The sequence below is a fragment of the Lissotriton helveticus genome, chromosome 6 (assembly GCF_964261635.1).
Source record: "Lissotriton helveticus chromosome 6, aLisHel1.1, whole genome shotgun sequence".
In the NCBI taxonomy this organism is placed as follows: domain Eukaryota; kingdom Metazoa; phylum Chordata; class Amphibia; order Caudata; family Salamandridae; genus Lissotriton; species Lissotriton helveticus.
This window is the reverse complement of record NC_136067.1, coordinates 147075475-147098342: the sequence shown is the minus strand read 5'-3', so window position 1 is coordinate 147098342 and position 22868 is coordinate 147075475. Positions and strand designations below refer to the sequence as shown.

Here is a 22868-nt window from a genome sequence, read left to right as displayed (position 1 = left end):
ATGTGTCATGGAGGAGACAGGGCACTAAGACCCTGCGGACTCCCAGCTGGGGGGATCTGGACACTCCCTTCTGTCACCTAGAGCGACAGAAGTGGTGTAGGACTGGAACAAACATTCCCAGATCTGGGAACCACTAGGTTAGAAGGGGGATATGCCGCTCACTTTAGGATGGTGTATAATAAGATAAGAAGCCCACCTACCTGCCTCTCTGTTCTTTCTTGGCTTATACAACATCTGGTGAATGAAGGTGAGCACAAATCTTTCAGAAAATTCCCCAGTTACCGACACCTGGTTCAGTGAAGCAGGTGAGCAAGTAGCAAGGAGGAAAACCACTGTGGTCACGTGCCACTGCATAGTACCAGTGCTTAAATTGAGTCAGTGATTTCCAGTGCTCGACAGAAACGAGAAGAGAAGGGACAGAGCCAGTTCCCCAATCCCCACAGCCTTCAGCCGCCGCACTAACACTGTGTGGTTCACGGTGTCAAATGCTGCTGATAGGTCTAGGAGGATAAGGATGGCTCTGCCCGCTCCATCCTCCTGCCTGCGAATCTCCTCAGTTACCATAATCAAGGCCGTCTCGGTCGAGTGACATGACCGGAAGCCATACTGACTAGAGTCCAGCAGATTGTTAGTGTCTAAATATTGCATGAGCTCCTGATTTACCGCCCTTTCAAGAATTTTGGCTGTAATTGGCAGACACGAAATGAGTCGATAATTCTTAACCTCCATGGGATCTAGGACCGTTTCTTTCAAAATTGGTCTTATGCAGGCTTTTTTCCAGACCGACGGATATGTCCCCGACGCAAGTACTTGATTTAGGAGAGAGGTTAAATATAAGCTAATCATCCTAGAACCCAGGTGCATGATGGTTGGTGGACATGGGTCCTTCGGGGAGCCCGATTTAGCTGACAGTAAGATTTTATTCACTTCTTTTGAAGTAAGGGAACTAAAGCTAGCTAATTTGCACTGAGGTGACCTTTCCTCCAGTACTAGGGCGAGCCATTCTGTACAGACTTCAGGTAGTTGTGAAGGTCATCATAGATTAGTTGCACATTGGTCTGAAAGAAATTCGCCACTTTATTACAAAAGGCTTGGTCTGGCTTAAATTAACTGACCTGTTGTGGTTTGGATAATGCTTGTACGGATTAAAAAAGCTCCTTAGTGGAGTTTTTAGCCGCCTCGATTTCTGCAGTATAGTAGGTGATTTTTGCTTTTATAATAGCCTCTTTATAAATTTTGAGTGCAATATTATATGCAGGCACGCTAAGCTGGGCAACCACATCTTAGTGCTGGTACGACAACAGCAGAGCCAAAAGTCTGATGCTCCTTTTCTGAACAAGCCACTAACAGTCACCAAAGTCAACGGCACCATAGTAACAGAAGTATCACAAAGAATTCTATGTACCTGAAGAAGAAAAAAGGCATGAAAATGAGAATTCAGAGCGAGTTATGGTCACAATTCTGTCGACAGAGAAAGTTAAAGAAACCAGTACAGTGATGTAGGCTCTGACGGGTGCTCCCTGCTGAATGAAGCAATAGAACGAAAGCCTGCAGATGGTTTGGAGCCACTCCATAGCAGCCTACACCCATCACAAACAACCCAACACCCAAGCAGTTAGTCAAGCTATGTCAGCCATTTTTTCTCTAAGTCTTTGCTTTTTTCTCTCTATCTGTCCCGCTCCTCAGGTTTGCCTTCCTTAAATTTTGTTTGTTGGAAAAAGGGGGGAGATGTCATATTTCATGAGTAGACAGAGCAATGGAACCCTAATGAAGCAGAGCAAGGAGGAACTCGACACCACCGCAGGACACCTACAGGGAGGGAATGGAAGTGGTGAGGGATGGGAAGATGTGGGGACTGGGAAGGATATTGCTATATCTGGGGACCACGCGGTAAGAAGGGGGTTCTGCTGCTCACTGTAGGACGGTGTCTGGGACTTCAATAAAAGATAAAAAGCCCAATTACCTGGCTCTGCATGCTTTCTTGTCCCACACGACACAACAGATACACGGCCACACACATGCCTTGTAGTAGACACCAGAGTCAGACCATCCACACTGGAGGCCTTGTTGCTCCTACAAACATACACAGAAAGAGACCTGGTCTCATAGTACAGTTTTCTCTAAGAAGTGGTCACTACAATAGAATGGTCTGTCCAGGGACAAAGTTACTATAAAGTTCCAAAACGGCCACTACTCAAGTACATATCTAAACAACGTAAATACATATTTTATCTGTTTGTAAATATATAGAATTGGCATTTAACTAAATATATGAAATGTATATACAACGTAACTACTGGACCCATTTGCCCTACTTTTTAGGGCTCGGCCTACGTCAACCCTGCGTCAGCAGGGGAGGCGGAGCTTCGAGCTCCTTTTGTTAAGGGCTTTTGAATCCTGCAGGAAAAATTCCTCAGTGCGCGAGCTTTTTCAGTGGTTTAGTTTGCGATGTGAATGGTAATTGGTCCTCGCGGTGCCCTATTTTTAGTAGCCTGCACGTAATAGGCCATATGTTTTTCTGGTTCCGCACTTCCACCATATCTTGAGTGGTTACGAGCACGGCGTGCAATAAATTAACAATTAGAGCTGTCAGGGCGCTGCGGTAATGGAATCCAGATGGTCTGGGCGCGTTCACCAGTCTGCCGTGAGTTTAGCGTGCGCGCGTCCCTTTGCCTCCTTTCATGTTTAAGAGTTGGCCTTTTGCCAGATGCCGGCTCGCAGAGGCGTCTCATATTGGCTCTCCCTGCCTGCTCCTTACTGCAGCCCCCACCACTGGAAACGACAGGCTGGGAGCTCACAGAAGCCTCTATATCTCCTCTCCCAGCCTGCTCGTCCTTTCAGCCCCCACCGCTCCTCACTGCAGCCCCCACCACTGGAAACGACAGGCACAGCACAAGCAGCAGTTCAAGCTTCACTCTGACATACATCAAACAGGTACAGCACAAGCAGCAGTGCAGGCTTCACTCATACATACATCAAACAGGTACAACACAAGCAGCAGTGCAAGCTTCACTCATACATACATCAAACAGGTACAGCACAAGCAGCAGTTCAAGCTTCACTCAGACATACATCAAACGGGTATAACACAAGCAGCAGTGCAAGCTTCACTCATATATACATCAAACAGGTACAGCAGAAGCAGCAGTTCAAGCTTCACTCAGACATACATCACACCGGTACAACACAAGCAGCAGTGCAAGCTTCACTCATACATACATTAAACAGGTACAGCACAAGCAGCAGTTCAAGCTTCACTCATACATACATCAAACAGGTACAGCACAAGCAGCAGTGAAAGCTTCACTCATACATACATCAAACAGGTACAGCACAAGCAGTTCAAGCTTCACTCATACATACATCAAACAGGTACATCACAAGCAGCAGTGCAAGCTTCACTCATACATACATCAAACAGATACAGCACAAGCAGCAGTGCAGGCTTCACTCATACATACATCAAACAGGTACAGCACAAGCAACAGTGAAAGCTTCACTCATACATACATCAAACAGGTACAGCACAAGCAGCAGTGCAAGCTTCACTCATACATACATCAAACAGGTACAGCACAATCAGCAGTGCAAGCTTCACTCATACATACATCAAACAAGTACAGCACAACCAGCAGTTCAAGATTCACTCATACATACGTACATCGATCAAACAGGTAGAGCACAAGCAGCAGTGCAAGCTTCACTCATACATACATCAAACAGGTACAGCACAGGTACAGCACAAGCAGCAGTGCAAGCTTCACTCATACATACATCAAACAGGTGCAGCACAAGCAGCAGTGCAAGCTTCACTCATACATACATCAAACAGGTACAGCACAAGCAGCAGTGCAAGCTTCACTCATACATACACCAAACAAGTACAGCACAAGCAGCAGTTCAAGCTTCACTCATACATACGTACATCGATCAAACAGGTACAGCACAAGCAGCAGTGCAAGCTTCACTCATACATACATCAAACAGGTACAGCACAGGTACAGCACAAGCAGCAGTGCAAGCTTCACTCATACATACATCAAACAGGTACAGCACAAGCAGCAGTGCAACCTTCACTCAAGCTTCACTCATACATACATCAAACAGGTACAGCACAGGCAGCAGTTCAAGCTTCACTCATACATACATCAAACAGGTACAGCACAAGCAGCAGTGCAAGCTTCACTCATACATACATCAAACAGGTACAGCACAAGCAGTTCAAGCTTCACTCATACATACATCAAACAGGTACAGCACAAGCAGCAGTGCAAGCTTCACTCATACATACATCAAACAGGTACAGCACAAGCAACAGTGCAAGCTTCAATCATACATACATCAAACAGGTACAGCACAAGCAGCAGTGCAAGCTTCACTCATACATACATCAAACAGGTACAGCACAAGCAGCAGTGCAAGCTTCACTCATACATACATCAAACAAGTACAGCACAAGCAGCAGTTCAAGCTTCACTCATACATACGTACATCGATCAAACAGGTACAGCACAAGCAGCAGTGCAAGCTTCACTCATACATACATCAAACAGGTACAGCACAAGCAGTTCAAGCTTCACTCATAAATACATCAAACAGGTACAGCACAAGCAGCAGTGCAAGCTTCACTCATACATACATCAAACAGGTACAGCACAAGCAGCAGTGCAAGCTTCACTCATACATACATCAAACTGGTACAGCACAAGCAGTTCAAGCTTCACTCATACATACATCAAACAGGTACAGCACAAGCAGCAGTGCAAGCTTCACTCATACATACATCAAACAGGTACAGCACAAGCAGCAGTGCAGTCTTCACTCATACATTCATCAAACATGTACAGCACAAGCAACAGTGCAAGCTTCACTCATACATACATCAAACAGGTACAGCACAAGCAGCAGTGCAAGCTTCACTCATACATACATCAAACAGGTACAGCACAAGCAGCAGTGCAAGCTTCACTCATACATACATCAAACAAGTACAGCACAAGCAGCAGTGCAAGCTTCACTCATACATACGTACATCGATCAAACAGGTACAGCACAAGCAGCAGTGCAAGCTTCACTCATACATACATCAAACAGGTACAGCACAGGTACAGCACAAGCAGCAGTGCAAGCTTCACTCATACATACATCAAACAGGTACAGCACAAGCAGCAGTGCAAGCTTCACTTAAGCTTCACTCATACATACATCGAACAGGTACAGCACAAGCAGCAGTTCAAGCTTCACTCATACATACATCAAACAGGTACAGCACAAACAGCAGTGCAAGCTTCACTCATACATACATCAAACAGGTACAGCACAAGCAGTTCAAGCTTCACTCATACATACATCAAACAGGTACAGCACAAACAGCAGTGCAAGCTTCACTCATACATACATCAAACAAGTACAGCACAAGCAGCAGTGCAGGCTTCACTCATACATACATCAAACAGGTACAGCACAAGCAACAGTGCAAGCTTCACTCATACATACATCAAACAGGTAAAGCACAAGCAGCAGTGCAAGCTTCACTCATACATACATCAAACAGGTACAGCACAAGCAGCAGTGCAAGCTTCACTCATACATACATCAAACGGGTATAACACAAGCAGCAGTGCAAGCTTCACTCATATATACATCAAACAGGTACAGCACAGGTGCAGCACAAGCAGCAGTGCAATCTTCACTCATACATACATCAAACAGGTACAACACAAGCAGCAGTGCAAGCTTCACTCATACATACATCAAACAGGTACAGCACAGGTACAGCACAAGCAGCAGTGCAAGCTTCACTCATACATACATCAAACAGGTACAGCACAAGCAGCAGTGCAAGCTTCACTCAGACATACATCAAACAGGGACAGCACAAGCAGTTCAAGCTTCACTCATACATACATCAAACAGGTACAGCACAAGCAGCAGTGCAAGCTTCACTCATACATAAATCAAACAGGTACAACACAAGCAGCAGTGCAAGCTTCACTCATAGATACATCAAACAGGTACAGCACAAGCAGCAGTGCAAGCTTCACTCATACATACATCAAACAGGTACAGCAGAAGCAGTTCAAGCTTCACTCATATATACATCAAACAGGTACAGCACAAGCAGCAGTGCCTTTTTAAAGGGTCCACTGACAGCTGGTGGTGTGTGTAGACCATGGTGAAAGGGTGTACTGACAGTAGAAAATGCTTGTCGTTAATGTAGAAATAGAGCTCTCTCTAACAGCTTCTCTGATTCATTATTTGACATATTTAGCTATTGGTGAAAAGGGGGGTGCCAAAGTAAAAGGCTCCACTCCAAAGGATAGAGCACTACAAGTGCGAGAGACAAAACATGTCTCATAATGTTTTTTTGAAAGGTGATTACAAATATCCTTCATATGTGTGAATGTGGTCTAACTTATCTTCATTTACGTTCGCAGTATAGAAGTTACAAGCATCACATAATTTGAAACATTACATGTTGCGAATATGTTGCAGGTATTCTTACATTTCCTATTAAACAAAAACTTTGAAGGGACTTATGTTTTGGAGAGTATGCTGCTGTTTGTTTTTTTTTTTTATCCTTGCCTTAGTGGGAGAACAAAGCATCCAATCTATTGGGCCCCTCTCTTTCAAGCATGAGGCCAGAGGGAAGCGTAGGAATGTGACACTACTGTGACAAGATGAGATAAGAAGTGATTAACACTAAACAGATGTTCCCTTCAGTTTTATGAGGGCAGGAGGGCTTTTGTTTCTGTCAATATAGTTTCGTTTCTGCATTTCAGTTACTAACCTCACATATTTTGAAAACTAAACATTTGTTGTCTTATGACTTACATCAGTGTGTTCTTACAAGTATCTATAGACATAGGTCAGTGTAATGTGTATTGCAGTGCTCTTTAATATTTTTTATGTTGTTAATGTACTGCACCTAAAATGTTCGACAAACATTACGTCGCCTATCCTGGGGTAAACATAATCTTGACAGCTGTCTTGAAACTTTAACATTTTTATGTAACACTTGCAAGCAGGGCTGAAAGCCTTGGACAGAATCTGCCACGGAGTAACAGAAACGCTTGCTACAGTCGCGTTATCACAACACATGAGACTAATGGTGATTTATTAAAGATTGTGCTGAACATTGTCAGTCAGAATACATTAAAGTAAAAATGCACGGCTACGTTTAGTATTTTAAGGACCAGTTTTAGCTAGTTATCTTTGAAAGGGCTTTTGCCACACGGCGATGGCCTATCACCGTACCTTAACTTTCACAACTAACGCAGGGCTACTCATTGTGGGTGGTGCCATGTTCGTTATTGTACCTCGTGCCTCTTTTTGCATGTCCAACACATTGAATGGTGAGTGACACTAAGTGCAGAGTGGCGGTGACTTTAGTGTGAGAGTAAGTGCATAGTCTTAGTGAGTGCAGTGTCAGAGCAGAGTGTGAGTTACTGCAGAATGACAAAAGTGAGTGTAGAATAATAACAAAATAATAGTTACATTGGACAAAATGGTACTAGTAACAAAATGTTTTCTTTCATGTTTGGAAACGGAGAAATTTAAATTTGGCAATTTACAGTACATGTATATCACGGTGTTGTTCAATATTATGCAACTACAAAGTGCTGCATTAATGCCAAAAATGTAGGCTTCAGACTACCACATGACTCACACGACTCACCCTGACGCAAAACGCAAGGTGCAATAGTACCATGCTGGTGAGGTGTTATCAGTGTTACTTAGCTGTGAATGCGCAGCAGGTGCAGTGGCACCAGTGTGGCGTAGCTATCATTGGTGCAGCATGTGCAGTGGTACCGGTGAGTGGTAGTTACCATTGGTAGAGCTGGTGCAGTGGTAGTGTTGCTTAGCTATGATTGTGCAGCAGGTGCAGTGGCACCAGTGTGGCGTAGCTATCATTGGTGCAGCATGTGCAGTGGTACCGGTGAGTGGTAGCTACCATTGGTGGAGCTGGTGCAGTGGTAGTGTTGCTTAGCTATGATTGTGCAGCAGGTGCAGTGGCACCAGTGTGTGGTGTAGTTACCATTCGTGGAGCAGGTGTAGTGTTATCAGTGTTACTTAGCTATGATTGTGCAGCAGGTGCAGTGGCACCAGTGTGTGGTAGATGGCGTTGTGTAGCAGGTGTAGTGTTATCAGTGTTACTTAGCTATGATTGTGCAGCAGGTGCAGTGGCACCAGTGTGTGGCGTAGTTACCATTCGTGAAGCAGGTGAGGTGTTATCAGTGTTACTTACCTGTGAATGCGCAGCAGGTGCAGTGGCACCAGTGTTGCGTAGCTATCATTGGTGCAGCATGTGCAGTGGTACCGGTGAGTGGTAGCTACCATTGGTGGAGCTGGTGCAGTGGTAGTGTTGCTTACCTATGATTATGCAGTAGGTGCAGTGGCACCAGTGTGGCGGAGCTATCATTGGTGCAGCATGTGCAGTGCTACCGGTGATTGGTAGCTACCATTGGTGGAGCTGGTGCAGTGGTAGTGTTGCTTAGCTATGATTGTGCAGCAGGTGCAGTGGCACCAGTGTGTGGCGTAGTTACCATTCGTGGAGCAGGTGTAGTGTTATCAGTGTTACTTAGCTATGATTGTGCAGCAGGTGCAGTGGCCCCAGTGTGTGGTAGATGGCGTTGTGTAGCAGGTGTAGTGTTATCAGTGTTACTTAGCTATGATTGTGCAGCAGGTGCAGTGGCACCAGTGTGGCGTACCTATCATTGGTGCAGCATGTGCAGTGGTACCGGTGAGTGGTAGCTACCATTGGTGGAGCAGGTGCAGTGGTAGTGTTGCTTAGCTATGATTGTGCAGCAGGTGCAGTGGCACCAGTGTGTGGCGTAGTTACCATTCGTGAAGCAGGTGAGGTGTTATCAGTGTTACTTAGCTGTGAATGCGCAGCAGGTGCAGTGGCACCAGTGTTGCGTAGCTATCATTGGTGCAGCATGTGCAGTGGTACCGGTGAGTGGTAGCTACCATTGGTGGAGCTGGTGCAGTGGTAGTGTTGCTTAGCTATGATTGTGCAGCAGGTGCAGTGGCACCAGTGTGGCGTAGCTATCATTGGTGCAGCATGTGCAGTGGTACCGGTGAGTGGTAGCTACCATTGGTGGAGCTGGTGCAGTGGTAGTGTTGCTTAGCTATAATTGTGCAGCAGGTGCAGTGGCACCAGTGTGTGGCGTAGTTACCATTCGTGGAGCAGGTGAGGTGTTATCAGTGTTACTTAGCTATGAATGCGCAGCAGGTGCAGTGGCACCAGTGTGGCGTAGCTATCATTGGTGCAGCATGTGCAGTGGTACCGGTGAGTGGTAGCTACCATTGGTGGAGCTGATGCAGTGGTAGTGTTGCTTAGCTATAATTGTGCAGCAGGTGCAGTGGCACCAGTGTGGCGTAGCTATCATTGGTGCAGCATGTGCAGTGGTACCGGTGAGTGGTAGCTACCATTGGTGGAGCTGGTGTAGTGGTAGTGTTGTTTACCTATGATTGTGCAGCAGGTGCAGTGGCACCAGTGTGGCGTAGCTATCATTGGTGCAGCATGTGCAGTGGTACCGGTGAGTGGTAGCTACCATTGGTGGAGGTGGTGCAGTGGTAGTGTTGCTTAGCTATAATTGTGCAGCAGGTGCAGTGGCACCAGTGTGTGGCGTAGTTACCATTCGTGGAGCAGGTGAGGTGTTATCAGTGTTACTCAGCTGTGAATGCGCAGCAGGTGCAGTGGCACCAGTGTGGCGTAGCTATCATTGGTGCAGCATGTGCAGTGGTATCGGTGAGTGGTAGCTACCATTGGTGGAGCTGGTGCAGTGGTAGTGTTGCTTAGCTATAATTGTGCAGCAGGTGCAGTGGCACCAGTGTGTGGCGTAGTTACCATTCGTGGAGCAGGTGAGGTGTTATCAGTGTTACTTAGCTGTGAATGTGCAGCAGGTGCAGTGGCACCAGTGTGGCGTAGCTATCATTGGTGCAGCATGTGCAGTGGTACCGGTGAGTGGTAGCTACCATTGGTGGAGCTGGTGCAGTGGTAGTGTTGCTTAGCTATAATTGTGCAGCAGGTGCAGTGGCACCAGTGTAGGGCGTAGTTACCATTCGTGGAGCAGGTGAGGTGTTGTCAGTGTTACTTAGCTGTGAATGCGCAGCAGGTGCAGTGGCACCAGTGTGGCATAGCTATCATTGGTGCAGCATGTGCAGTGGTACCGGTGAGTGGTAGCTACCATTGGTGGAGCAGGTGCAGTGGTAGTGTTGCTTAGCTATCATTGTGCAGCAGGTGCAGTGGCACCAGTGTGTGGCGTACTTACCATTCATAGAGCAGGTGAGGTGTTATCAGTGTTACTTAGCTATTATTGCGCAGCAGGTGTAGTACCACCAGTGTGGCGTATCTACCATTGTGCAGAAGGTGCAGTGGCACCAGTGTGGCATAGCTAAAATTGTGCAGCAGGTGCTGTTGCACCAGTGTGGCATAGCTACCCTTGTGCAGGAGGTGCAGTGGCACCACTGTGGCATAGCTACCATTGTGCAGCAGGTGCAGTGGCACCAGTGTGGTGTAAGTATCTTTGGTGGAGCAGGTGGAGTGGTACCAGCACTGGCACCAGTGTGGTATACCTATCATTACTGGAGCAGGTGCAGTGGCACCAGTGTAGCGTAGCTACCATTGTGCAGCAGGTGCAGTGGCACTAGTGTGGTATATTTATCATTAGTGGAGCAGGTGCAGTGGCACCAGTGTGGTATAGCTATCATTAGTGCAGCAGGTGCAGTGGCACCAGTGTGGCGTAGCAGGTGCCACACACCCACCAGCCGTCAGTGCACCCTTCCACCAAGTACACACACCTCCAGCCGGCAGTGCAGTCTTTTACCAAGCACACACACCACCAGCCATCAGTGCACAATTTCTACAGGCAGTCACACACACCACCAGGCATCAGTGCACGCATCAATTGTTAACGCATCCACAATTAACTATTGTAGCAATCTCAGTATGGTACACTTTACTTTTAAACATATTCATGTAAAGCACAGCATGCCACCATTCCTACAATTCCAATCTAACGCACATAATTCCACTACACACCACATGCACACACTCCATAACACATGGCGAAAACACATTGCCATTTACAATGCCATTAGCTCAAACTCAAATAAATCCGAGCCCGATTGCATTTCTAATGCTTGTTTTGATATCTGCTACTTCTAGTCTCTTGGTTGTACCCAAAATTCATAAATTGTAAGCCCGCGGTTGCCCTTCCCTTAGCCCGTGGTTGCCCTTCCCTCAGCCAATTTGTGGTATTTCCTTGGAAATTTCGTACTACCACCACTAATCACCTTTCCTGCAGGGAGCAGTGGCATAACGCAAAATGATGGGGTACCCCAGCATAAAGTGGGGTGCGGGTAGTGAGACTCCCATGCCTGATAAATATTCACAGGTCTTAGGCTGATAGACTGAATTAGGGGGTCCCTGAAGGGCGGGGAGGAGGTCCCTTGAGCCACTGCAGGGGTTTGCCTTAAGCCCTGTAAGGAAAGCCTTGAAATATTGGGGGCCTCATTTATAAGAAATGACGCATCGTTGCCTGAAAGCAGCAATGCGTCACTCCTCAGCGCGCACTCCTTGCGACATACCTGATGCGTCATATTTACAGTATGACGCATCATGTCACAAGGTGTTACAGATACGTCAGTATTTCTGACGTACCTGTAAGCGCAAAAGTGACGCGTTGCTGGAGTGTTTATGTTTACGTTTAGAGATTTGTAGAGCGCATGGCTGCCCGTGAGCGTCCCAGCGCTGAAGATAGAATTCAGATGGTAAGTGCTGGGAATAAATTAAGGGAACAGCCAGGTCTTTAGGAGTTTACGAAACATGAGGAGATTAGGCTGAGCCCGGATGTCTAATGGCAGTGCGTTCCACAAAAGTGACGCAACTCCAGCAATGCTTCCTTTCATATGGGCCAAGCCCCATGTGAAAGGGCCTGCGTCACTCTTACGCCTCCTGTGAGGCAGGTACAAGATTTTGACGCACCGGCGTCCTAGAAGTGACGCAGTGAAATCTCATAGATTTCACTGCATCATTTCTACGAAGCTTTTTGCGGGGGAACGCCCCCCCTGCATACATTATACCTGACGCAGGTATAATGTAGCGCAGGGGTTTACAAAGTGACGCATCTGCTTAGATGCCTCACTTTGTAAATGGTGCGCAACAGGAGGCATGTTTTACACCACCGATGCGTCACATAAAGTGGCGCATCGGAAGCGCAAAACTGAGGCCCTGGGTTTTTTATTCTGTGTTCCAGAATTTGGTCATTTTCACAATTATGCTTAATATCTGTTTCCAAAGATAATTCGCCCGAACGGAGGACAGTGATCTAGTTATGACTTGGTAGGAGCCACATAATATAAATAGTTGCACAATTTTGTTGTCTCATTTAAAACGGTTTTGCATCGAGGTGAAGCGTGAAAAGCTTGTTTTTATCTCTGAAATTAAAATGTATGTAAATCTTGGGCTCCTTGGCACCTCGTTTATAATTGCTGGGGTTGCGAAGAGAAGTGATTTCACGTTTCTGTAATTCCGAGAAATGCCTCCAGCTCTGCGTCTCAGAAACAGGAGGCGTTGTTTATATTATAATGTACACAAAGGCTGGGGCAGAGGGTCAGCGCCATTTTTAGCGTCAGGCTTCGTTCTGAGGAGGTGTGTGTTCACTGTCTCTGTAGATTAAACGAGTTCTTAGGTGCTGGTGCCTGAGCGACATTGTTATTAAAAAACGTTATCCGTGTATCTCTAAGTAGTTTTCCAAAATATAACTTGGATTTACAATTAGCTTTAGTGTGATCAAATTGCATCTTTATGAAATACCCATTTGCTGCATTTTCTGCTGGAGTTTAACAAACCCCATAACTACCTTCCTTAAACTTTAAGCGTCAAAAAAACCTGCAGGTACTGAAGAGCAGGACTAACAACTATTTATAGGCTGCGGGTACCATTTTGAAACACCCAGAGGGGTATTTACAAGCCCCGTTCAGTGACGTTGTGGTAGCGATATGGACCTCGCCTTATTTACAAGGCAGTGTTATGCCTTATTTTCATGGCTTAACGCTGCCATGTAAATAAGGCCCCATTTCACACTGTATTTAGCGTGAAAGGGAAGGGCAATGGGTGTGGCGGTAGGTGTTCCACCGCAACACCCATTGATTATGATGCTGCCTCCTATTTACAAGGGCAGCACACATAGAAACTGTAAATTGTCTATGGTCCCCCTTCCTACACATAAACAATAATTTAAACAAAATGCATTAGGCAAAACACATAGCAGTTAGAAAACGGCACTTAAAGATTGTTTCTGTGCAGGAAAGGGGACCGTCCTGCGCAGAAACAATCTTCCCCTCAACACAGGCCCGCTTGCACTTTGGTGCAAGGGTGCCTGCCTGAGTGCCAGTTGCAGCTGGCATGACTCGCGGGTGGGGGAGCAGGGGGTGTCGCACGGGGAGGGGATTAATTAAAGAAAAAAAATATATTTAAACGTACCATCTCTTATGGTCCTGTGTTGCGTTGTGTCGGCTCGCGTCTCCTCTCTATACAGGAAGGAGAAAGCTCCCCTCCCCTCCCCTAAGCCAATCACAAGGCTGCATTAGTAGCGTTGTGATTGGCTAGGATGCCGACCCCACAGGCGTCTATGGGGAGGCCATTTTCTCTATGTAGGCTGCGTGCTTGCTACAGAGGGAAAATGCAGACTGTGCATGACTGGTTTGGTCTGTCCTGGGGCCGACCAAACAGTCAGCACCCACAACAGTGGGCTAGCCACTCCTTCCCTGCCTGGAGCAGGACTGCCCACTCCCAACCAAACCCTGCCTTCTGCTTTATCGCAGTGCAAGAAGTAGAAACATAAAGTACCATTTTATATTTCTGCTTCTCGCATTGCGAGAAAGCAGTGGGGCGATGCTCCTCTGCCCACGTGGAGGATCTGCCCCTGGTTGGTGCTTGGCTGCTACATTTAGAGCCAGTGCAGGGGGAAACCCAGGGCTGCACTATATTCTTGTAAATATGATGCAGCCCTGCATTTTCAAAGTGATGGAGCATGTTGTTAGCCTTCTTGGCTTAACAACATGCTTCGCCACGTTGTTATAAATATGCCCCTCAGGGAGCTGAGGGAATGATTAATTCAAAACCTGTTTGGCTGAATGAAAATAAGACCTCTAATATGAGAGTTTCCATTCGATTATGTTGCCTATTAATGTAATGAATGGTTTCTGATTACATCGTGAGCAGGAGCAGCTGCAATTTTAAAAAGAATCAATGGAAAATACAACCCTTACCCCAAGGGTTGCCCCATCCCAATAACACTTGTAGAACCACACTCACCGGGCTCTGATTCATCCGGTCCACTAGGTCACGGGCTTGTGCTACCATGTTACTAGAGGGAGGAAAGACATTGTGTGATTACAAGATAATTGCTAGCTTATTTGGTTGAAATGGGCAAAGATAAGGTTTTGTCTAAATTTACAGCGATTTTCAAACATTGCGTAGATGCAATTTTATAAACATTGCTCTTGCTCCAATTGCTTTGACTCTTTGCCTCAACCTAACCAATTCGTTTAATTGATGCTTTTGTTACTGTCAATATCACTGGTTCCAACATGCAGTAACTAGAAATGGTAGCAAATTATCTTTCCAAGTATTTGGCAAAAATGAGTGACCTTTCAGGTGCACTCTTTGGAGAGCATCAATTTTGAGTTTTCCTTATTCCAACGAGAGCAGTTGTCCCAATTAGTAATTATCATTTCATTGATCAATGTTGCTGTAGGACTTGGCCTTTTTGGCCAAAGTTCTCTGAACTTTTTGCTTTCCCCCTATGCTGCTTTCCTGACATAAAGTTGCCAATTCAGATGCTTTCGGTACTTTGCCACTGCTGATCAGTGTCAAAGTATAAAGCTTACCTAAGTAAAGTACAATGGTAATTGGTTGGCCATGATTTGTATGTTTGCCTTACTAGTAAAGTCCCTAGTCATGTGCACTGTGTGTTCAAGGGCTAGTAATGCAGAGGCACGCAGAGAAGGGAACTCAGGCATTAATAATAATAATAATAATAAAACCACTTATAGAGCGCATGGTTACACTAAAAACAGTGTGTCCCCGCGCTAAGAAATGTTATCACTCCCTGAAGAGGCCGAGAGCTGGGGATAATCTTCACCCCAGGCTGCAGACTCAGTTATTCCCTTGGAAACAGGTAAGTTTTAAGTTTAGATCTGAATAGTGTTTCTGATGGCTCCATGCGCAGGTTGAGGGGGAGATTATTCCAGTGCTTGCTCGCAAGAAAGCGGAAGGAGCTGCCTCCCATCCTGCTCCTGCGCACATGCGGGGTTTGAAACAGCATTGTTCCAGCCGATCTAAGGTCCCGGGAGGGGCGGTGTATGGTGAGAAGGTTGCGCAGGTACCTTGGCCCTTTGCCCTGTGCAATGCGGTGGGCGAAGCAGAGGGCTTTAAACTTAATGCGCTCCTCGATGGGGAGCCAGTGAAGTTTTTGTAATGCTGTTTTGCCGGATGCCCTACGCGGGAGATTAAGTACCATACGGGCGGCAGCATTTTGGACACATTGTAATTGGTACAAACCTTTCCTGCTCAATCCTAAAAGGAGGGCATTGCCGTAGTCCAGATGTGGAGTCACCAGAGCATGAACAAGAGTCTTCCTAGCACTGATAGGGAGCATATCAAGAACTTTCCGAAGTGTTTTTAATATTCCAAAGCATTTACTCGTAATTTTGCTGATTTGTTGCTTGAAGGAAAGTTCCGCATCCAGCCATATTCCTAGGTTCTTGATCGAAAGTGCTGGTCGGGGGACAGCTCCCAAATTGGCAAGCCACCAGGCCTGCGACCATGCAGTGGGGGACTTGCCTACCATCAATAGCTCAGTTTTATCGCTATTGAGGCGAAGGCAGTTATTGTTCATCCAATCTGCTACTGATCGCATACAGTTGGAGAAATTGGTGGCGTCCTCAGCCTGATTGTTGGAGAGGTTGATTATCAGTTGGGTATCGTCAGCGTATGTGACGATATCCACACCATAAGTTTCCACCAATTGGGCTAGGGGTTCCATATATAGATTAAATAACGTCGGGCTCAGACTTGAGCCCTGTGGAACCCCGTGTCTCAGTTTGCAGAGAGACGATTTGTAGACTATTTGGAGTGCACCTGAAAACTTCTGTTTTCCAGAAAAGATCCTATCCACTCCAGGGCTGGTCCTACCACTCCCAGATCAGAGAGGCGAGACAGCAGCGTTGAGTGCAGCACGGTGTCAAATGCTGCACTAAGATCTAACAAAACCAACGCTGCTGTCTGTCCCCCATCAGCAAGTTGTTTCAAACGTTCAGTGGTGAAGAGGACCGCTGATTCGGTGGAGTGGCCTGCTCTAAACCCTGACTGAGTGGAGTGGAGTAGGGAGTTTTCCTCAACAAATTTCATCAGTTGGCTATTTACTATCTTCTCCATAATCTTTCCACAGAAGGGGAGAAGGGAGATAGGGCGGAGATTTTGTCGCTGGGAAATCTGTATATTTGCTTTTTTTTCAGGGGTATTACTTGTGCCGTCTTCCAGGCGTCAGGCACATGACATTCCTGGAAGGACAGGGTGATCAGGTGATCTGCTCGATAAAACAGTCAATGACTTCCTTACAGCGATTGGGGGCAATCACATCCAGAGGGGAGCCAGACTTAATGCTATTAATGATAGTGAGCAGGTCAGCTCTCTCGGGAACACAAAATTGGGTCAGATGGGTCTTGGTGGCGGAGGCGCTTCGTACTCCCACCTCATTGATGGGTGTGGCATCAGTAAAGGTAGCATGTATTAGATCTACTTTTTTTGTAAAAAAATCAGCGATATCATCGCATAATTTATTGGTGTAAGTGTCATGGGCCTCAAGTCTAGTAGGGGTCGTAAGCTCTTTGTAGATCACAAAGAGTTCTTTGGTAGGATTTTTAGCAGATTCAATGCGACCTTTGACGTGAGCGCCTTTGGCTGATCTAACAAGTTTATGATACATTTTTAATTCTTTCTTATAGTTCAGCCTCTCAGCTAAGTTGTAATTATTCCGCCAACTTCGCTCAGCCTTTTTACATTTGGCTTTGGCTACCTTGAGTTCGTTAGCGAACCAAGGGGCCGTTTTCACTTTCCTGACTGGGGCTTTAAGAGACCAGGGTGCTACTGTGTCTAGCGCCCTCGACACCCATTCCTCATAGTTATCCCACGCTTTAAGCAAGTTGTCAGTGGGAGGGGGTGGGTCATTAAGAAGGGCAGTTTTGAAGTTTTCCTGTGTAAACTTCTTCCAGTTTCTAAATTTCGTGGGTACAGTTTTGTTCCCATTATCTTCCTGCGGGCCAATCTCCACATTAAAAGAAATGACAAAATGATCTGACCAGACAATTTGCAATGGTATGGCAATTTTTACTCCTTCCCAGTTAGCAAAAACGGGGTCGAGAAGATGACCACGTTGATGTGACGGGGCGGTTGATTGGAGTTTGAGTGACCGAGACTCCAGAGCTTCCATCACCTCCTGTGCCTCTTTACAGTTGGGATTGTCAAAATGTAAATTGAAATCCCCCAAAACTAGGAATTTTTTGTAACGGAGAGAGTATTGGGTTATCAGCTCTGTAAGTTGGTTGCAGAACTGATAGGTTTTGCCAGGAGGCCGATATAGGAGGATACCATTGATAATGTTTTTGGGATTAACCTTAATCGTGAAGAAGCCACTTTCGCAATTAGGCAGCGGGATCTTTTCTAGGGTGCAGTGAAGATTACTTTTATAAATTATAGCTAATCCTCCGCCTATTTGCCCTACTCTATCAATTCTAAGTAGGCTGTAGCCAACAGGGACTGCTTCCAGGGTATCGGGAGTTGAGGCATCATCTAACCAGGTCTCTGTAAGTAGTAGCACATCGAGATCCCCCTCCAAAATCAAATCATATATCTCTAGTTTATGTTTTTTAAGGGAGCGGCAATTTAGCAGTATCATCTTCAATTTTGTAGGAGTTGCCTGATCCCTCCTCCCTTCCCTCGTGGAATAATTACATCCCGTACAGTGTGGCAGTGGGGAGTCTATAGCTACCGTATGCCGGCAGCCATCCTCCACTTGGGGTCGAAGGGCAAGCAAGTCCTCCCTAGTATACCTGAGAGATTCCTTGGAATCATCATAGGGGGTACAAAGGGCAGGGGTACTGGCCCCGTGCCCCGGTCTGCCGCGGACGGGCGCAGACGGGCTTGCCTTTGGCGCGCCCGCTGCGCCCGCCCGCTGCGCGGACGGGAAGTTGTCATCATTTTATCCCGTGAGAGGCGGGTGGGAAGCGTCCAACTACTGGACCGCAACCCAAATTGTTCCCCCAAGATGGCGCCCATTCTGTCCTGCCGGCGTCAGCCCCAAGCTCGGCTGTACCGGTCAGGAAGCGGGACGAGGGGCCTCGGTGCAACTTGAATCTTGCACCGAGGGGTCCAAATTACAGGCAAAAGTAAAAACGAGCTAGCTAAAATATGTTACAGTTTTTTAAAAGTATTCTGCCAGTAGTTATAATTAGTAATCAGATAAGGGAAAGAGGGAAGAGAACCCCCGGCTTCCGCCTCAGGGGTGAGTACAAACAAATCTGCACCCTACCTGAGGATGCGAGGCTAAATAGCGTCAGGGCGGACGGGAAGCGTCCAACTACTGGACCGCAACCCAAATTGTTCCCCCAAGATGGCGCCCGTTCTGTCCTGCCGGCGTCAGCCCCAAGCTCGGCTGTACCGGTCAGGAAGCGGGACGAGGGGCCTCGGTGCAACTTGAATCTTGCACCGAGGGGTCCAAATTACAGGCAAAAGTAAAAACAAGCTAGCTAAAATATGTTACAGTTTTTTAAAAGTATTCTGCCAGTAGTTATAATTAGTAATCAGATAAGGGAAAGAGGGAAGAGAACCCCCGGCTTCCGCCTCAGGGGTGAGTACAAACAAATCTGTGTAGGGCCTGCGCGTAGGGGGTAAGTTAGCATGTTGCCCTGACAAGTGTAACCATTTGTCAGGCCTTACTTTCCCTTTTGCGTACACAGTGGGCCCCCCTGTGGTAGGTCCCGGGCAATCCCTGGGCAGGGTGCAGTGTAACTAAAAGGCAGGACATATACTGAGGTGTGTGCTATGTCCTGCCAGTGAAAAACACTTCATTTCGTTTTTCACTGGTGAAAGGCCATTCTGCCCATAGGACAGAATGGGGAAAGCTGGGTATTGTGTTTGTTAGCCTAATTTCTTATAAGTTTAAAATGGAGAGGTGAAGTTTGGTATGTATTACCTCACAGTGTCATAACACATCTTTCTATGAAAGTGGTTTTGTCCCTGTGTGTTCAGAAGCCACTCTTTTAGAAAGTGGCTGAGTTTTGTGCTTTAAGCATTTCTGTGTGTCTCTGTTGAATGTGAATTGACTGTCTGGATCTGAGAGGTGCAAGGACCTGGGAGAGGTCTTGACCCAGGGAGGGGTTCAGATGGCACCAGGCTGCCCTGCATCGGGAGAGTTGGGGGAAGAGAAGCCTGGGAGGTGAAAAGGCCTGGGATGGTGCTACAAACCAATTGACCCATCTCCTGCTGAGTGATTAAGGATCCAGGCTCCCAGTATCAAAGGGAGAAAGGTGACACTGGGAGGGAGACACCCAGAACTGATTTAGGCAGGGGTCAGGGACCCCTGAGCACACCGAACGTCAAAGACATTTAGGGGTATAACTATGAGAGCTGAAACCTCTGAACGTTGGAATGGAATCGAAATGGATTGAGACTGAAAAGTCTTAGTAGACCCATTTTGTGGTCAAGAGGAACCTCTGCTAAGGAAGAAACAACTAAAGAGACTGCTGGGAAGAACCAATCCTTGCTTCGTGATCTGGGGCTGGTCTGCATTTTGCTGTTTTTACCAAGGAAGAGGCTGTTGGGACTGTGCTGTGTGCGCTGGGTCCCCCTGCTTGAAGAAGACTGTGCTTTGTACTGTCTCTTGTTACCCCAAGGACCCCAGGTGAGCTGGCTCCCTGTTTGGAAACACATAAACATAAAAGGTTCCGGAGAAGTTTCAAACAACGCGGTGGGCGCGTGTTGTGGCAGCTTGTGACCCTCGGAAGGTGTGCCCTGTGATCTTGGACACACAGAAAAAAAGTAAGACTCAGACGTGCTGGGTGCATGTTGTGGTGCACAGGAGGCGTTGGTGAAGAGCCCCTAGGCAACGTGTGCACCGAAGGAGAAGTGAGTCTCGGAAGCGCAGGGTGCGTGTCATGGTGCACCGCAGGCGCTGGTGGAGAGCACCTGGTCGGCATGTGCATCGAAGGAGGAGTGAGTCTCGGACGTGCAGGGTGCATTTCAGGGTGCACTGTAGGTGCTGGTGAGGAGTGCCTGGTCATTGAGTGCACTGGAGGAGAAGTGAGGTTCGGACACGGTGAGCGTGTCGAAGTGTGGCCGGAGACGTTGGTGAAGAGCCCCTTGATATCGGAGCACCAGAGTTGGAGTAAGTCTCAGTGAAGCAGTGTGCATACTTTGGTGCAACCTGGGACTGTGGAGGTGATCGGCTGATCCTCGTGTGCACCAGAAGAAAGTGCGTCTCTGCAGCGCAGTGTGCGTGTCTTAGTGCCAACTGAGACCGCGAGAAGGAGTGCCTGGTGAACGTGCACTCGGAGTCAACGTAAGGACTCATCAGCATTGTGTGTGTGACTTTGTGCCAGATGAGACCCGGAGGGTGCTGTGGTGAACATGCTCCCGGAGTAAAGCAGTTCTAGGGGCGTGGGGTACGTGTGCCCTGCGGCCGCCTGAGACCTTCCTAACAGAAGCATCCCGGACAGGCAGCCCTGGAGAGCTGAGCTGCCAGCCGAGCTGCTGAGGCCCATTGAGGAAGTTCTACACGGCAGGCCCAGTCCGTTAAGGAGGAGAGAGGGGTCCCGCCCCCAGGTATCATGGAACACTCCCTGGGTGGGGTTCGGGCTCAGAGGGACACTCTCTCGGCCTCTCAGTCCTTCCGGCGACGTGAGCCTTTGCTTCGGCTCAGGGCGAGGCCGGTACTGACCTAAAGAGTGGCAGTACTGGGGCCAGAGTGAGAAGCTGTGATTTAGTTCATCATTGATCCGTGTGGGGTCAACTGTTATGGAAGAGGCTGAATGTCGTAATACACATTGCCGATATTGCTGCTAACGCACTGCCGAACCGTCCTATGACGCTCGACAGTGTTTCTGTATAACGAAGTACAAGATTGTAGCGCTACGCATTGCATTATTTCTACCTTCGAAAGCGGCCCGCATTGTATTATTTCTTAATTTCAAAGTACATGATTGTAGTGGGCGCATTGCAGTATTGTTTCATTGCAAAGTATGTGATTGGGGTGTGACGCATTGCATTATTCCTTCATTTCGCAGTATATGTTTGTAGCTGTACGTATTGCATTATTTCTTCCATTGCAAGGTACCGGGGTGTATCGTTACACATTGGATCATTTCTCCTATGCTCAGCACAGGATTGTATCCTTACGCAGTGCACTATTGCCTGTCCATTGAAAAGTGTGTGATTCTAGCATAGCATATTAAAAGCGGTGGTTGGGATTTGAACCTACCAGCCAGCCCGGACAAATATTACCCTCTATTAAATTTTGATTCTTGTATCGTGTGGTCTGATCGTATATCTTTTTAAATAAAATTTATACTGGTTTTATCGAACTCGTGTGGAGTCCATTTGTGGTGTCACCAGGGGATTGCTGTGGGCGTGGTTGCACATGCTATACATTCGTGCCTTGGAGACAGGCCTGGCTGCTCGTGCCAAGCTACTAAGAGGGTGAGCAGAGCTATCTCAAACAGTGTGCTTACTTGGCCTAACGTTGAGTGGGGAGTCCCCTGTCATGCATTTTGTGACAGTATTGCGGGCCTGGGACTCCAGCTTCCAACAGTTGCCTTTAATTTTTATCTCCTTTAAGCAGACAGTTACAAACACACTGGACTATTTTCAGATGGTTTCTTAGATGATCTTCCCGGAGCCATTAGGAAATTCACCATCTTTACCTACAGTTACATCATGATTTCCTGCTCTTTCTATCTGCAATGATTCTTCTCGTCCAGTCCCCTAAACTGCAGCTGGCCATTCTGACTGGAATTCCTCACCATTATCCTTTCATGTTTCTCCAGCTAGACCTTGGATGTGGTTCCTGCAGCCACCTCCCTATTTCCCCAATTTGACCTCCACAAAACATTCTCAATTCAACCCCCTTTAACTTGATGCTTTATATTTCTGTGTGTCTGTACTTTACATCAATATCTTCTATCTGTGGGACTCAGGAGTAATCGTTAAGGATGTGGGTAAAACAGAGCAAGTAGACTTTCAGCGAACTGGTGAGAAGGGAGCTCGAGGTTGTGGGACCTGTTGTGTGCAGGGGTTGCAATTAGGGTATCTACTGTAAAAACACAACAAAATGATGGATAGAATGCTTGAATTAATCTTATCCACTGGTGATCGCTTGGGGACAAGTTTCAGTTCATCATTTTACACCCACACAATGACACTCCAGACAGAGACCAGCTGTATGCAGTTCGTTCCTGTCTGCTCCAGTAGGCACGGTGCAGCCCAAACTGCCAGGCCAGGTATCCTGCCGATGGGTATATTTTGCTTGTTTGTTAGTGAGTGGTTGCTGCATAGTAGAGGGTGCAGGCTTGGTAGCTATGTCTGACCACTCCAGTGGCATCAGTAGTGGAATTTGGGGATACGGAAAATTGGTGAACACCAGATAGGAATGTTGTATTTGATTCTGTGTTAGTGAGTGGTTGCTGCATAGTAGAGGGTGCAGGCTTGGTAGCTATGTCTGACCACTCCAGTGGCATCAGTAGTGGAATTTGGGGATACGGAAAATTGGTGAACACCAGATAGGAATGTTGTATTTGATTCT

General features: G+C 47.0%; 1 protein-coding gene across 1 annotated transcript in view; it reads right to left on the bottom strand.

Annotated features, from left to right (window-relative positions):
• PLB1 (phospholipase B1) overlaps positions 1-22868 on the bottom strand; it is a 552393-nt gene that overhangs the window by 55100 nt on the left and 474425 nt on the right. The window contains exon 49 of the mRNA XM_078647360.1: positions 14327-14378. Coding sequence (XP_078503486.1) covers positions 14327-14378 — 52 coding nt within the window. The remainder of the gene's footprint in view (positions 1-14326; positions 14379-22868) is intronic.